This window comes from Pseudophryne corroboree, chromosome 2 (assembly GCF_028390025.1).
Source record: "Pseudophryne corroboree isolate aPseCor3 chromosome 2, aPseCor3.hap2, whole genome shotgun sequence".
NCBI classification, from domain to species: domain Eukaryota; kingdom Metazoa; phylum Chordata; class Amphibia; order Anura; family Myobatrachidae; genus Pseudophryne; species Pseudophryne corroboree.
In genome coordinates, this window is record NC_086445.1 from 162119824 (window position 1) to 162137859 (window position 18036).

The 18036-nt window shown below is 48.3% G+C and overlaps 1 protein-coding gene across 5 annotated transcripts in view; it reads left to right on the forward strand.

Annotated features, from left to right (window-relative positions):
• NEK5 (NIMA related kinase 5) overlaps window positions 1–18036 on the forward strand; it is a 129990-nt gene that overhangs the window by 36627 nt on the left and 75327 nt on the right. For all 5 annotated transcript variants that reach the window (XM_063951938.1, XM_063951937.1, XM_063951939.1 and 2 more), the window contains exons 5-8: window positions 11001–11084; window positions 11182–11252; window positions 14040–14126; window positions 15320–15374. In XM_063951938.1, the coding sequence (XP_063808008.1) occupies window positions 11001–11084; window positions 11182–11252; window positions 14040–14126; window positions 15320–15374 (297 nt within the window). The remainder of the gene's footprint in view (window positions 1–11000; window positions 11085–11181; window positions 11253–14039; window positions 14127–15319; window positions 15375–18036) is intronic.

Here is an 18036-nt window from a genome sequence, read left to right on the forward strand (position 1 = left end):
TTCTCCCTCAAATCTGAGAATTGTTTAACTCCAGTCGGTGATACCATCTGACCGACCCTGAACAGTCCCGCCACAGCCCAACGTAAGAAGTGGGCGGGGTTAACACCCGGAACAAAATCAGGGTTGGCTAGAAAGGAGGTCAAGGGGCCAAACTTGGAAGAGATATAAGGAAGTTCCCTTAGCGATTTCCAGGCGGCTAGTGTGGGAGTTATAGTAGGATGGGGGAGAGGCAATTTTGGGAAGGAGGGGAGCCAGGGGAATATCTCCGGGAATTGCTGCACGTACATTGTTTATGTTTGCGATTTCTTGTCCAATCTATAATTCTACTCAAAAGAATGGCATGGTAATAACATTTTATATCAGGAAGTTGGAGGTCGCCATTCTTAATTGATTTAGTTAGCTGGGAACGTTTAAGCCTGGGTCTCTTCCTCTGCCAGACAAACTGCTGGATCAAAAGTGAAACAGATCGGAACCAGGATTCTGGGATGCGGTTGGGGAGGGCCTGCATTACATACAATAATTTAGGGAGGGTGTTCATCTTAACTATATTTATCCTCCCAAACCAGGATAGGTACTTTATATTCCATCTAGAGTAGTCATTCCGAATCGTTTGTAGAAGAGGTAAATAATTCAGCAGGAACAACTGGGACTCGTTAGCGGACAGCTTAACACCGAGATAAGTTATATGAGACGAGTGCCATAAGAAAGGGAAAGAACATTTAAGGGCCGTAACGGATTCTGCAGGGGCGGAAATATTAAGAGCGCTGGATTTAGAATAATTAATTTTGAAATTAGAAAGCTGTCCAAAGAGGTCAAGTTCCTTCATTAGGTGCGGTAGAGAGTCAGTGGGATGGGATACTATGGCTAAAAGGTCGTCGGCAAATAGGGCTAACTTATATTCACCGTCTCCCACGGGAAAACCTCTGATGGCATGTTTAGCCCGGATAGCTCTAGCCAACGCTTCAATACAAAGCACAAAGATCAATGGAGATAATGGGCAGCCTTGCCTAGTGCCGTTGCTTATGGTAAATGGGACAGATAAGGTGCCATTAATGCGCACCTTCGCCGTCGGAGAGTCATAAAGGGCCAATATCCAAGTAAGTGCATTGGGACCTAAGCCTATATGCTCCAAAAGTGATTTCAGAAATTTCCAACTGACCCTATCAAATGCCTTTTCGGCATCGGTAGATAGTAACATAGTAGGGGTAGAACTGTGGGATGCTAAATGGATGAGGTTGAGGATTTTGGTTGTGTTATCTTTAGCCTCCCGGCCAACAACAAATCCTACCTGGTTGTTGTGAACTAAGAGAGGGACTAACGCACCTAATCTATTTGCCAAAATCTTAGCATAGAGTTTGAGATCCACATTTAGGAGAGAAATGGGTCTATAGCTAGAGCTGACCGAAGGGTCTTTGCCCTGCTTCGGTATCACCGAGACATGGGCCTCCAGAGAATCACAGGAGAAATGAGAACCAGATGCAATTGAGTTAAACGCTCGAAGGAGTAAGGGGATCAGCTTATCCTTAAACACCTTGTAGTATGCTTTAGTGAATCCGTCAGGGCCCGGGCTTTTTCCTGATGGCGTAGAGGAGATGGCCTGATCTAGTTCTTGGGCAGTGAAAGGGGCTTCTAGTAAATCGAGCTTCGAGGGCAGGAGAACAGGATAGTCTATGGACTTCAGTTAGTCCCTTATTTTTTTGAGTGAAGAATGGGGGTCTGCATCTGAGGGAGCATTCTCTAGGTTGTATAGCAAGGCATAAAATTGTGCAAAGCAAGCCCCAATCTCAGGTGATTGGAATTTGGGGATTCCTCTGTCGTCCTTCACTGTGCTAATGAACGAAGCCGAGTGTTGTGTACGTAGCGCATGAGCCAGGACTCGCCCAGGTTTATTGCCCCATTGATAATATTTCCGTTTACATTTACGGATGGAATGGATTATATTGTCAGAGAGGAGTTTGTTCAGTTGTGAACGGGCTTCCGACAACTCCACAAGGGTCTCATCCGATAGTGATGCCTTGTGGGAGGTCTTGAGGGCGTGGATCTTAAGTAGAAGACCGGAGATCAGGGCTTGCCTCTGTTTCTTTTTGTAAGTGCCTAATTGTATCAATTTGCCGCAGAGTACACATTTATGTGCTTCCCACACAGTTAGGTGGGAGACATCATCTGTAACATTCGTGGCAATGTAATCTTCCAGAGTCTTGTCTAAGGCCTCTCTACAAAGTGTATCGTAAAGAAGAGACTCGTTAAGTCTCCAGGTCAGAGCCGGCCCTAACCAATATGATGCCCTAGGCAAGATTTTGGATGGTGCCCCCTGGCACCACCGCTGGTTCCGCCTCTGACCTTGCCCCTCTTTCCCAGCACCATCACCCCTCACGCATAGCAGTCCCTATTTTGGTGTTTGGACCCCCTATATTTTAAATAGGAACAGTTCACACATTTGGTGCACAGCCCAAAAAGGGGTGTGTTTTTGCTGGCAAGGGGCATGGCCACACAATAGTAACCCCAATTCCAATTACGCCAAACAGTACTGCAACTTTATTCACATTTGATCATGCGATAGTGTCCATAATTCATATTACATCCCACAGTAGTATCACTTTACCTTATACACGTTACTCCTCACAGTAGTGCCCCTTATTCACATTACATCACACTGAATTGCTCCTTATTCACATTCCACCATACCCTATTACTCTTTATTCACATTAGACGACACAGTAGTGCCCTTTCTATACGCAACGCCACATAGTAGAGCACCTTATACACATAATGCCACACATTAGTAATGCAGTTATACACATAATTACATACAGTAATGCTCCTTACACATATGAGACACCTTATTAATGTCCTTATAAACATAATGCGCCTTACACATTATGACAACCTTTATTAATGGCCTTTTACACATAATGTCCCTTACACATATGCCACACATTATTAATGCCCTTATACACATAATGACACATAGTCCCCTCTACACATTATTAGTGCCCCTATACACATAATGACACACATACAGTAGTACCCTGTTACACATATGCCGCACATTATTAATGCCCTTATACACATAATGACACACATAGTGCCCCTTACACATATGTTGCACATTATTAATGCAGTTTTACACACATAATGCTCCTTACACATATTCCGAACACTACTGCACAACCAACCCACTCATATGCACACAGCACTCACACTGCCACTAACATTGTAACCTCTGCCTCTGCTTGGATACAGATGTGTCCTCATAAATCTTGCCTCAATGCTAATGCCGAGCACACTTTTTATTTTATTTTATGAAAATGCATCTTATTTTCATTGCTATGTGGCTAGGATGAACAAGCAGCTTCTGCTGATTAAAATGATATGCAGCATGCCTATATACTGTGTAAGTCTGTGGCTGTATCTGCATATGAAATGCTACACACAGAATATAGGCATGCTGCATATCATTTTAATCAGCAGAAGCTGCTGATGCCCCTAGGCATATCAAATGCCCTAGGCAATTGCCTAGTTTGCCTATGCCTATGGCCGGCTCTGCTCCAGGTCCATTGTTTATGGGGACCGTGGGGGCGGTCTAAAGTCAAAGTCACCGGAGCGTGGTCCGACCATGTGATAGAGCCAATGGTGGCGTCTATGAGAAGCGGGAGGTGTCTATGGCTAAGGAACAAGTAGTCAATACGGGAGTAAACCCGGTGGGGGTGTGAATAGAAGGAGTAGTCACGTCCTGAGGGGTTATGGGTCCTCCAAGAGTCAGCTAACTGCGTGTGGAGTAAGCGTTTGACACGACGATACTTGGATGCAATAAATCTAGAGGTTTGGGACGACGTGTCCAAGCTGGGGTCTAACGTCCAGTTGAAGTCCCCACCCAAAACAGTGACGCCCTGGAATAAAGAGTCCAACCTCGGGAGATGGGAATTGAAGAAAGACAATTGGGCCTGGTTTGGGGCATAAATCGCTGCAAAAGTGAACAGTCGCTCAAAGATTGAACAAGTCAAGAGGAGGAGCCTACCTGGTACCACCCAGTGTACGGACACGTCAGAAACGTGCAAGTCTCTGGAGAAGACAATAGCCACTCCCTTGGATTTTCTACCTGGGGTGTTACTATAGTATGTTGTGGGGAAGTAGCGATTCGTAAGAGTAGGGTTACGAATTCCAACCTTAAAATGGGTCTCCTGTATTAGTGCAACATCCGCTCTTTCAGATCTCAGTAGATGTAGAAGGCTAGATCTCTTCTCTGGCGTGTTGAGACCATGCGCGTTGAGGGACAGCACTTTAATCTTCCCCGGGGAACTCATGGTGGGGTGAAGTAAAACGAATTCCCATATATCTGGAAGTGGACAGAAAGAGGAGAGGGAGAAGGAAGAGCAAGCATGGAAAAAGAGACAAAGAAGAAATAAAAACAATAACAATGTAATAACATCAGCAGACGACCCGCAGGAGAGAGACTGAACCGTAACATCGTCAGCCTCCCTACCGGCATGTAGCCAAAGGCGGGTTTAATGGGGGGAAGCGGGAGTGAACCGCAACAGGAACCATAGTGAAAAACATGTCTGGAACTGACACAAAAAGAAAGGAGAAAACCTGCAATAAAAGGGATAGCCGGTGGGCGATAAGGGCAACAGAAAATCCACAACCCCTACCACCCAGCGGCTGTATAAGCAAACAAGTTAAACAATTATCAGGAACATACGTTAGTAGCTAGAAATTGAACACAAGGCATATGTGAAAACTCTCCAAAAAAAGGGAAAAAGAATACCCTCCCTAGAAGTGTAGAACAAGCAGGGACAACAAGATCATTCAGAGGGGTTCTTCACAGCAAGTCCATCTTGGAGGGAGAAGCAGTCAACTGGGCTCTTTTCTTGGCGCCCCGAACCTCGTGCCATGGCTGTGAGCTAGGAGCTCATTTAGGGAGAGGAAGATCAGGGAGGGGAAACTCCCAGTCCGGAATGACCAACAGAGGCAGACCCAGTGAAGAGCAGAACGAGGAGAGGTCCGCGTGGGAGGACAGGGCGTACCATTTTCCAGAGGGACAGGCTTGGAGGTTAAAAGGGAAACCCCAACGATAACGTAGTTGACGTTTTCGTAATTCGTCTGTTAGGGGTTTCAAGGATTTCCGTTGTTGGAGCGTGTACCAGGAAAGATCTTGATAGAGGCTTATTTCAGAGCCATTGAAGTCGATACTGTCCAATTGAGGGGCTGTGGACATAATTTCCTCTTTCTGGGCGAAATAATGGAGCCGGCAAATAACGTCACGGGGTCGGTCAGTGGAGAGGCCTCTCGGCCTGAGGGCTCTATGGGCTCTATCAAAAGTGATAACGTTGTCTGAGTCCTTATTCAAGAGTTTGTTAAATATCTTGGTCAGAGCGTCCACTAATCCGGACTGGGGGACGTCCTCCGGAAGGCCACAGACGCGGATGTTATTCCGTCTGCCCCTGTTATCGATATCCGTCATTCTGGACTGTAAGGCACGGATTTCCTTGGATTGAGCAAGGATGGAGTCTCTCATCAAGGACATACAGGAAATGCTAGCCTCTTGGTCTTCTTCCAGATTCACCAAGCGATCGGACAGATGTGAGATCTCGCTTTTAATGGAGGCAAGCTCAGACCTAATGGTATCTTGAAGGTCTTGCTTGGTGGGAAGGGACCTCATGAAGGTCAGGATTTCCTGGAGATCATGGCCGCCTGCTGACGCCGAGTCGGCCATATCGTCAGCCGGATTCGAGATCGAGGAGGCAGAAGGAGATGTCGGAGGGCGGGGAGAGGAATGGTTTTCCATCTGCAAGGAGGTCGTAAGATGTAGAAAGGGCCTCAGGTCCGTTTGAGACCTCGTGACTTTTCGAGGTTGGTTGTTACTGCTCCGTCTAGAGGATTTCGAGGTACGCCCCATACTCCGGGGGGGGGGGGGGACTGCAGGAGGATGTTTGCAATTAGCTCAGGATGTGTCAGGATCAGTAAGATACATATAACAGCATAGCTCCTGGGGAGCGGTCACCCCCCATGACCTGGCTCAGATGGCCATCAGATGGCTCCAAGCAAGATAGTAGAGAACAAGAGCACAAAGCGGAGCATCACCGCATGAGGCAGCAATGCCGTCAGGTTGTAGCAAAATTGCAGGGAGCCCCGAGAGGGGACGGCACGCCAATCAGTTGAGGGGGGGAAATGGAGGAGGCACCTGGCAGCTGGAAGCAAGGGTGGACGGTGGGCAAATCCTGTCTGCAAAGTCCCATGTGATCAGCCCTGCACGGGGCAAAGCAGAAGGACCCCCGCAATTCCGGCATATGCAGATCCGGATGGGACCTTATCAGTGCCCGGAGGGGTGAAATGTGGGTTAGACCGAGGGCCGTAGCCGAAAGGCCCCCAGCCAGACAGTGTTCGCCACAGGCGGGAAGATGCTGTGCGGGGTGAGGAGAAATCAGCGGGGCTGCGGGGGGAGACCCTAGGGGCACGTGGGGCAACCCCAAGAGTCGCTGGATTCAGACCGGGGGGGGGGGGGTTAGGGGCCGCGGCCAAGCTGACAATAATCGCCACAGGGGGCGGGAAGGTGTTGTGTGGGTTGCGGTGGAATCAGCAGAGCAGCGGGGGGAGACTCCAGGGGTACGGGGCGGGGGCAACCCCAGAGAGCCACTAAACACTAATAGGAGGGGCCGTGGCCGCGCCGGCGGACCGCCCGCAGCAGCAGGGAGCGGCCGCCCGCACAGCTCGTGAGGAGGGGAAGCAGGAGAGAGCGATCACCTTATGCAGGCTGGGGCGCCGGGCTGAGCACACCCGAACGCCGCTGGACACCTCCGCCGGGTTCACGTCCGATCCCACTCCGCCGTCCAGAAACAAAGATGGCCGCCGCCGGAGCTCCGGGGCACCCGGCCCGGCTTCAGTCAGGTCCCGGGTCACTTCTGCTGCTCAGCAGGGACGTGCAGTCAGGGGAGGCAGGGGAGGCAGTGCCTCCCCTGTGATTAATTAGTAAAATAATACAAAGAAGACACTTATGACACATATTCTGTGTCATAAGTATCTTCTTTATGTAATGCAAGTTCTTGTAGTTAGTGAAATTACTTTGGGAGGCACTGATAGCTCTCCCCTGTCCTCCTCCGGCCCCCGCCCCCCCTCCTCCCCCCGACAGGCACTGCTGCTCTCCCCTGTCCTCCTCCGGCCCCCGCCCCCCCTCCTCCCCCCGACAGGCACTGCTGCTCTCCCCTGTCCTCCTCCGGCCCCCACCCCCCCTCCTCCCGCTGACAGGGCACCGCTGCTCTCCCCTGTCCTCCTCTGGCCCCCACCCCCCCTCCTCCCCCCGACAGGCACCGCAGCTCTCCCTTGTCCTCCTCCGGCCCCCACCCCCCCTCCTCCCCCCGACAGGCACCGCAGCTCTCCCCTGTCCTCCTCCGGCCCCCGCCCCCCCCCGACAGGCACCGCTGCTCTCCCCTGTCCTCCTCCGGCCCCCGCCCCCCCTCCTCCCCCCGACAGGCACCGCTGCTCTCCCCTGTCCTCCTCCGGCCCCCACCCCCCCTCCACCCGCTGACAGGCACCGCTGCTCTCCCCTGTCCTCCTCCGGCCCCCACCCCCCCTCCTCCCCCCGACAGGCACCGCAGCTCTCCCCTGTCCTCCACCGGCCCCCACCCCCCTCCTCTCGCTGACAGGCACCGCTGCTCTCCCCTGTCCTCCTCCGGCACCCACCCCCCCTCCTCCCGCTGACAGGCACCATGGCTCTCCCCTGTCCTCCGGCGGCCTCCCGCCCCCCCCCCCCCACACACACAGGCACCGCTGCTCTCCCCTGTCCTCCTCCGCACCCCCCCCCCCCCCACCTCCTCCCACTGACAGGCACCGTGGATCTCCCCTGTCCTCCTCCGGCGGCCTCCCTCTCCTCCCGCTGACAGGCACCGTGGCTCTCCCCTGTCCTCCTCCGGCACCCCCCCCCCTCCTGCTGACAGGCACCACGGCTCTACCCTGTCCTCCGCCGACTCTGTCCACGCAGCAGCAGCAGGTCGGTCTCTCTCTTGGTCTCTTTCTCTCTCCCTCTCGGTCTCGGCCTCTCTCTCGGGGCGGGATGTACTATAAAACATCGCCGCCCCTCGCCAACTACCGCAGCGATACTAATCGCATATGATTAGTATCGCAATGCGGTATAGGAGGCCCCCCGCGATGTTGTCTGTGGGGGTCTCCGTCACCTCCCAGCCCCGGGAGGTGACGTGCGCAGGAAGTCCCCGGGCTCCTCCTCCTCCCCCCTGCAGTCGGAAGGAGACAAGGCTGTGCTGCGGGGGAGAAGGAGGAGGGGGGCCGCACCAGCAGCAGCACACTGGTATGCCGGGGGGGGGAGGGCGGTCGTCGTGAGCGGTGCGGGGCGGCGGCGGTTAGAATCCCATAGGCTTCTATAGGGTATCGCCATAAAAAGATGGCGATACCCTATGGGGCAAAAATGCGGCTGTCGGGGGTTAGTACATATGAAAATGCGGTAAAACTGGTGTTTTACCGCATTTTCCCTTTAGTAAATCCCGCCCACGGTCTCTCTCTCTCTCTCTCTCTCTCTCGGTCTCAGTCTCTCTCTGTCTCTCTCTTTTTTTCCCCCTCCTGTGGATTGAAGATTTTATGACTCAATTACTTGTTTTACAGGTATTGGATTCTACTGGACAAGTGGACGTGATCGGCGTGGGATGTAGGTAAGTAATCTCTCTCTCATTTTTACAGGTACCCCTATTGGATTCTACATGGACAAGTGGACGTGACCGGCGTGGGATGTAGGTAAGTAATCTCTATCTCATTTTTACAGGAACCACCTATTGGATTCTACTGGACAAGTGGATGTGACCGGCGTGGGATGTAGGTAAGTATGTGAGAGTGTGTACGTGTGTTATAATAAAATTTCACTTTCACGGTGTGTGTGTTGTGTTTTTATTTGGGTAGTTTTACTGTTGTAGAACTACAGGTGCTGTTGTAGAACTACAGTTATTTCCCTGCATGCTGGTACTTGAGGTTCTCCAAGTACCAGTAAGCGGGGGAGGCTTGCTGGGCCTTGTAGTTCCACAACAAAAAACAATATTCTTTTTTTACACACTTATGGCTATCAGCCTGGCACCCACCGCCCAGGGGTGCTGGGGACAGCCTCGGGCTTCACCCCTGGCCCTTGGGTGCCTGGAGGGGGTGGACCCTTTGATTTAAGGGGTCCCCATTCCTCCAGGGAACCCCGGCCAGGGGTGACTAGTTGGGGGGGTAATGCCACGGCCGCAGGGACCTACATAAATGTGTCCCCTGGCTGTGGCATTATGTCCCTGGCTAGTGGAGCCCGATGCTGGTTTTAAAAATACAGGGAACCCTTACATCTTGTGTTCCCCGTATTTTTGGAACCAGGACCGGACTAAGAGCCCGGTGCTGGTTGTCTAAATACGGGGAACCCCTGTCCAATTTTTTCCCCAGTATTTAAACAACCAGGCCCGGTTCAAAGAGCCCGAGGCTGGTTATACTTAGGAGGGGGGACCGCACGCATTTTTTTTTTTTTTACATTTTTTAACCCATTCAGACCCTTCTCCATCAAGTTAATGGAAGCCCTGGACAAAAAAAAATTGCATTCATGTCCTCCTCCCACTCCCTTCCCAGTCCCAAACACTAATTTTTATTTATTTTATGATGAGCAGACAGGCAGCGGGCATTGGCGGCATCGGACTGAGATGCAAATTAGTGGCGGAGGGCTGGGTCAGTTGATGGTGGCCGAATTTGTAAGTCATTGGCGTTGGCAGCGGACATCGGCTCAGAGGCAGTAGCGGGCATTGGCTTGGTGGCGGTAGGGGTCATCGTCCGGAATCGGCGGACATTATGGTAGTGCCTCACCAGCCACTGACCTCACCGCACGCCACTGCTGCTCAGTAAGGTATGCTGTGCAGGCTTGAGGGGGCTCCTGGCAGGGGGCAAGGTCCAGGAATTTTCCTCAGGCGTCCTGGGGAAGCTAACCACGCGGCGGGGGGAAGGTCTGAAATCATACCTCCCAACTTTACTGTTCTGTGGAGCGGGACACTTGCGCGGCGAAGCCGCGCGCGTTCCCGAAAAAGTGGTGTGGCCTATGAAAAGGGGGCGTGGCTTCGCGGGAGGACCCGCGAACGCGAGCCACGCCCCCATTTTCGTCACTGAGGGGGCATGCCCAGCGCTCTGTGAGCTGCTGGCATGCTCCCTCTCCCTCTGACTCCACTGAATAGACGCTGTGCGCATGCGCACAGCGTCTATTCACCGCTGCTCTGCTAAGCAGAGCAGCGATTGACAGAGCCTCCCAACTGACCCCCCCACCGCGGGACACTGCGGCCCGCGGGTGGGACAGCGGGACAGTCCCCAAAAAACGGGACTGTCCCGCGAAAATCGGGACAGTTGGGAGGTATGCTGAAATTGAGGCCCCGGCTTCAGGGCAGTGAGTAGGCCGCAATCCGCGGGAGCCAGGAAACCGGCTCCCCGACTCCGCAGCACCAACTCACTGCTAGCACCAGTAATAGATATTGCTGGCCAGAGCATACAATGTGAAAAACAGGCTTGAGGAGGCTATTTGAAGTGGTAAAAACTCCCAGGTCCCTGGGAGCTCATAGAAAGTGCAGCCTGCTTCTTAACCCTAGTATTAATGTGTGTGCGTATAAATGTGCTAGGGAATATAGATTGTGAGCTCCACTGGGGAAGGGACTGATGTGAAGGCCAAATATTCTCTGTAAAGCGCTGCGGAATATATAAATAACTGGTAATAATCCCCTCACCCATATCACAATTCTTTTTGTTTAATTTACTTAAAGGTTTTCAAACAGAACAGAAACTATATCAGCATATTCTGCTCAGATTTCATACTCAGATCACACAGTAACATCATCTATTTTTACAGTATACTATATAGACTTCCTGCTGTGAAATATTTATAGCGATAGACATAGCAGTGCAACAATTCTTCATGTTTGAAGTTCAAAACTTGTAATTCTCGCAGTAGACATTACTGGACCTAATACATCTTCCAGAGTGATTGTGGATTCTCATTACAGATCCTCAGCTGGTTTGTGCAGATATCTTTGGGTCTGAAGCACATCCATGATCGCAAAGTCCTTCACAGAGACATTAAGGCACAGGTACAAGTTATATTAATATGTGCTGGAGGTAGATGAGCTGACGATCCACCGCAGGATGCTGCTTTCATATCCTCATGTCATCTACCTTGCCTTGCAGAATATATTTCTCACCAGTAATGGGACGTTGGTCAAACTGGGAGACTTTGGCATAGCAAGAATGTTGAACAAGTAAGCTTTAATCCATTCATTGTGTTTTATGTACTGCATAGGGGTACATAAGCAAAGCTACTATAAGCAAATACTAATTAGATGAATTACTGGTAATTGGAGTCATTTATAAATCTGCAAGAAATGTAGGCACATGGAACACACATTAATAACTATTTACTGGGTCATGCATACCTCCCAACATGACCCTCTCCAGGAGGGACAGAATGGTCTGCTCCTGGACTTCCCTCTTAATGTATGATTGCCATCACCTGTGCTGAAACACCTTTTCCTATCCATTAACCTGTTTAACACAGGTGCAGGCAATCATAAATTAAGACAAAAGTCCAGAAGCAGAGCATTCTGTCCCTCCTGGAGAGGGCTATGTTGGGAGGTATGGGTCATGGGTAGTATGCGAATACTTATGCTGGAAAATGTAGTTTGTCCAGCGTACTCTCATTTATTGCATACTAGATGCAGTACACGCCTTTACTCAGATAGATACATACATACTGTATATACATAAAATATTTGTCCAGTCAGTGACTCAAAATCTAAATTAAATAAAAAAAAAATGTAAAGTCCAGGTGCTAGAGTCCATTATTCTTAATAAGGGTTAGTTAGATACTATAAACCATAGGTCTGCAAACTCGGTCCTCATTACCCCACACAGTGCATGTGTTGCAGGTAACCCAGCAGGTGCACAGGTGTATTAATTACTCACAGACACATTTTAAAAGGTCCACAGGTGGAGTTAATTATTTCACTTGCGATTCTGTGAGGAGACCTGCAAAACATGCACTGTGTGGGGTAATGAGGAACGAGTTTGCAGACCTATGCTATAAACCAATGTGTTTATTGTGTAACCACACAAGGCATGCATATTTAAGAGCATGATCGTACACGCAAGACTGGTATAGCTATCTTTTAAAATGGTGCCTGTTGTGAAATAGTTCTACGTGAGATGATGTAGGGGGAAACAAATACAGAATAGGAGGGAAAATAGTCCTGTTCATGTTCTCTGAACATATCATTATTGCACCAGTCACCTTTGGTGAGGAGGGGTGAAATGTGGTGAGGTCCTTCCAGTTACCTAGTAATTGTGACATCTTAGAGATTTTTCTGTCAGAAATGTGTAGGCAGGATGTGAGGCGGTGATGTGCTGCTGCAGTGAGGTGGTGATGTGCTGCTGTCAGTGAGGCGAGGATGTGCTGCTGTCAGTGAGGCAGTGATGAGCTGCTGTCAGTGAGGCAGTGATATTCTTCTTTTCTGTGAGTAGTGATTCTGTGAATGATGCTAGTGTTTACAGTTGTGGAGTAATACAGCTGTATCTTTGTGATGAGGTTTTGGTGACAGTTGGAAGGAGCTGAGTCATGCAGTTATGCTGGAAGGTGTGCGACTGTTTGGAAATAATGCACGGTCATGTGATTTAGGGGGTCATTCCGAGTTGATCGCTAGCTGCCGTTGTTTGCTGCGTAGCGATCAGTGAAAAAAGGCTAATCTGCGTATGCACCGCAATGCGCACGCGCGTCGTACGGGTACGAAGTCCTTTGTTGTTTTGCACTGGTTCTAGCGACAATTCCAATCGCATAGCCGAACGCAAGGAGATTGACAGGAAGTGGGCATTTCTGGGTGTCAACTGACCGTTTTCTGGGAGTGTTTGGAAAAATGCAGGCATGGCCGGGCGTTTGCTGGGCGGGTATCTGACGTCATTACCGTGTCGCTCATCGCAGCAATCATCGCACAGGATAAGTAACTACAGTGCTGGTCTTGCTTTGCACAAAATGTGTTTGCAGCCGTTCTGCTGCACAGGCGTTCGCACTCCTGCAAAGCGAAAATACACTCCCCGTGGGCGGCAACTATGCATTTGCACGGCTGCTACAAACTGCTAGCGAGCGATCAGCTCGGAATCAGTGTGTCCAATCATGTGGGATTTCTGTCATATATATATATATATATATATATATATATATATATATATATATATATAGTTACCACCCACAGCCCCTGACGACCAATTGTGATGATAGTTAGCCTAAAACCTGCCTGGCAAAATTACCAACACAATGGTCAAAACCGCACTGCATTCAGTTCAGTGGTTTCAGAATTTATTGCAATCAGACAAACAAACAAACAAACAAACAGATGTATAGTTAGATGACATATTGTACTTTCTCATTTTGTTTTGTACATGTACAGAATGACACCTGCTGTATAAATGTGATTTGCGCTTTAAAAAGCACCCTGTTGAAAGTTCAGGCTAATGCTGGAACTCTGCCTCCTTTATGGGCGTGCACAGATCAAACCATTTTATGGTTAAGGGCAACTGTTTTTGAATATTCTGTATTAAAATCATTGGTGGCTCCAGAGGTTAGGCTGCAGCGCAGTCCAAAATTCAAATAGGGAAGCAGCACCCACTGCCACCCCAAATGCTAACCGACATCACTGTCCGGGACACACTGGCAGTTGGTGTGGCTCCCCTATTTGAATTTTGGACTATACTGCAGCCCCAACACTGGAGCAGCCACTGATTCAAATATAGTTGTCACTGCAACTAACCCACATTCTTCAATACCACCAATTTCTCACGTCCGATAGATACAAAGTTTACATCCCGTATTTGATGCAATCTTGATGTACTAAGCCATCAGCTTTCCAGTACAAATGTATTATTGCAAAAATTGATGTAGGAAGCCCTCCGTGATGTTCTGTGCCTGCATTTCTGGAACTTTGTAAATGGCTCTTTATATTTGCTAAGTTAGTAATTGTAATACTAATGGGTTTTGCTTTTTGGTATTTCCACTAAAGCACGATGGAGCTGGCACGCACATGCGTAGGGACACCTTATTATCTATCGCCAGAGATCTGTGAAAACCGACCTTATAACAACAAAACGTAAGTTACTATTCACAAGGTTATTGAACCTATTTACTACTATGCTGCGATGACCACAGATTTTCCATTGCAGTTTATTGCAGCAACAGAAAATCAGTTATTGATGCAATTTACATACAGAATATCAAAGAGTAGCTGGGTGATACTGGTCAGCAGCAGCAAGAGTACTCTTACCACTTCGCGTCTTCAGTTGATCTGGCAATGTGGGAGCAGGCTTTTTTACAAAAATTCCAAAATAGAAATGTAAATGAATCTTTTTTAATTGATTATTCCCTCCATCTCCATCTTACGATAGCGCCAGCAATAGCAAGATACTTCTTAATAGGCTTCCCAAGCGCTGTTCCCTGAGATACTTTGTGAATCTTCTCCAGTGGGGCTATCACCAGTGAAAGTGTTGTGCTAGCCAGTGGCGTTTCTAGAGAGGAGGGGACCCATGTGTGGGCCCCCTCCTCTCCTGTAGCCGTCACCACCGCTGCTAGCGCTCTCAGCACTGAGACTGGGCGCTGCGCCATTTTTCCGGAGTCCTGCGCATGCGCTGTAGACCCTGGCACTGTGCCAGAGTCTCTAGCGCTCAGTGCGCTAGCAGCGGCGGTGATGGCTACGGGAGAGGAGGGGGCCCAAACACTGTCGCCGATGGACGCCGGAAAGGTAAGTATAGAAGAAATGGGTGCAGTGTGTGCGGTGTGGGCCCCCTCTGGACCCAGGAGCCCGTGTGCACCGCACACACTGCACCCATTATAGATACGCCAGTGATGCTAGCCCTTTATAAGTAACAGGAGCCTTATCTCTAACGAAAACAACCGATTTCTCCTCAAAGTACATTTATATTTCCTTTTAGTATATAGATCTGTATGAGTGTTGTTTTTTTACCATCTAAACTGCCATAGGTCCTGTAATACCACTTTCAGATGCAAAAATCCCCAAAACCTGGATTTTTCAGTGTGGGTTGGTACCGGGTCACAGCTCCTACCCCACTTTCACACAGCACATTTAATCTGGGTTATTATCAGGTCGACCTCTTTCAGCCAGAACCCAGGTCAGCCCTGCAATATACTGTATGTCATAAGAAATGGACTGGTTTGTTTTTTTGGCACACAGAGATGAGGTCATGAAAAGTGGGTGGTGACCGGTCTTTCTCTCATCATGCTGCCTCAATTTATTTTCATTAGTTTTCTGTTCTCTCTTTGTTTTAGGGATGTTTGGTCATTGGGATGCGTGCTGTATGAATTGTGCACACTGAAACACCCGGTGAGTAATATTCTTTGTAATATAGACACCATGGGCCGGATGTAATGGCTAGCGAGACGTTTTTTTAAAGCAGCAAACGTTTACAAGGCAAAACCATGTTGGTTTTGCCTTGTAAACGTTTGCTGCTTTAAAAAAACGTACAAGTTCGTACGGAGTCTCGGAGCTCCGGCCATCTTGCAAGCCATTACATTGGGCCCAATGTATTGTTGTGGATACAAACAAGTACATATTGCATTCTGGTCATAGATACATTGCAGTTGAGTTACCGAGTCGTCACTCTTGTTCTTGGGAAATAAATAAATATTTCTCCAATGTACGGACTTACTCACTTTCATTTGTCAGTCTGTATAGCAATTTCATATATAGATAACATTTTCTAAAACATTGCTTTAAATCGTTGTCTCTTTTACTATCTCAGATTAGAACTTGTGATGTGGGTAGGGGGGGGAGGGAGCAATCCTCGCTACGCATGCAGTGGGTACGCCCTTCAGGAATATGCCCAAATCTGATTCTAGTTTGCAGAATTGAATTATAGAATCACTTCCGGTGGGTGGCGCATCTAAGATGGCCACGTTTTAATTCAACTCCGTCATCCACAAAGGGAATCTGTCTCCATCCTACCTTCCCTGCATGCAAAAACTTTCTCTGCCTGTCCGAATCACCTGCCTGACACACTGGGGAGCAGGCTGATGTGATTCTTGTGGGTGACGGAGGTACCTACACTTAGATCTCCGGAGTCTGGCTTTGTCGGTAGAGCCATGTGGGGCTTCCTTCCTGCTGTAGAGGGAGACGGGGGTGACACTACCTGCTGCAGTGGGGATATCGTGGGACTCGGCGGCTGCCCTCTTTCAGCTTCACCCTACGGGTGTTTGCCTCGCCTAGCTGATCGCTGAAAAAGCTGCCTAGGAGCAGTGAAACGCGTTGGTGTTACCTGCTGCTTCATTTGGATCACCACAATTGCCATCTCTACCCCCTCCAAAACTTTGGACCAAGGAAACCATTAAAACTGCTTTGGGACGTTGCACTTTACATCAGGACAGGACTTCCACTTCCGTTTAAAGGCACCGTGTGACTGGTGAGGACTTTCAGTATCCGTGCTGAGGTTCTGCTGCAAATCTTTGAACTGTACCTCCAACAGTGAATGTGTGTATTACCTATCCAGGCGAAATTGTGCTTGAGAGTCCCCTAGTGCTTGTTTCCCATTCCTAACCAAGGAGGGGAGGGTGTAGATCTTTGTAATTGGTGATTATGGCAGCCTTTCTCTTTTTATGTTTTTAAACTATTATTAAATACTTTTAACTGTTCATTCACTCATCCATCCATTCAGTTTATTCAGCGCTGCTACTTTTTGTGTGTATTTGATGTGTTAGTAGGTTTGACTAGTATCTACATTTAGCAGCTGCATTAGAAAAACTCGCCCTAAAGCGCCCGATTCCACCTCCGGGTTTTCCATTACTTTGATGTATTACATGCTGATAAACTGCACAAAGTCTATGGTGATCAGAACATCAGGACAAACACCCTGTTTCCACATTGTAGAGCTCACTTCCATCACTGGAGACGCTCTCTTTGGTACACGGTATTTTAAGGACAATCTGCACCATCCACTGGGTTAATAGGATTGTGTTCATAACAGTTTATATACAGTACTCACCTTATTTTTCACGTCATACATTATATGGTACACTATTTATGTTCCTGTTACCTCTACTGTGTGTGTAATCGGTCTCTTACATTTTCCCATTGTTGACCGTTAACTGCCATCTAGTGTCGACTCAATATATGACAGTTTTTTTATTTATATTATACATCACTCTAGTCTAGTATAACTATTATATTTTTCAACTGTTGAATGTTTACTGCCATCTAGTGATGGCTTGATATATACCACAAGTCCCTATAACAGACCACTTTAGCAGTGGAATTATTATTATTATTATTAACAGTTTCTTATATAGCGCAGCAAATTCCGCTGCGCTTTACAACTGGACACAATTAGAAAACAAAACTGGGTAAAAACAAACAGTCCTAGAGGGAGGAGTAAGCATAACAATATATTCCATGTATTTGTGTCATTGTCTAAGGGTATTTTGTTTATTGGTTTCTTGCTGCCATCTTCTGTCCATTTCTGCAATACTATCTGTACTTAATTTTTGAAAGGGTTTTATACCACGGCCTATTTAGTAGTCTTGACGGGAACTCTAGCCCCTCTGGTTTAGAGTGTCTAAACAAATTACTATTAATATTTTACCGGCCTCTACTACCACTTAAATCTAACTATATTTTTACATAATAGTCGTGAGATTTGCTCACGCTCAGTATTCCTATATTACAAACAATTCAATGTTACTGTGACTTCGTTGTACGTTGGCTGTACCTTTTGTTGCACTGTCTGTATATTGACTGAACCCCTACTTAATCTGCTGGGCCCCGTCTCCAACCAAGGAGCTTTTGTATCTGTTATTTTTTTTTTCTGATTGGCAAGCTCACTTTTTGTGTATTGGTACTATTTGATCTGTCTGAAGACAACTGAAGACATAACTGTCAGCAGTATAATTATTGTTCAGCAACTCGATATTTAACCTACAACTCAATACCTCCCAGGAGAGGTGTTTCCTTTCTGTTTCTTTATTGCCACGCAACATAGGAACTACTTTGTTCT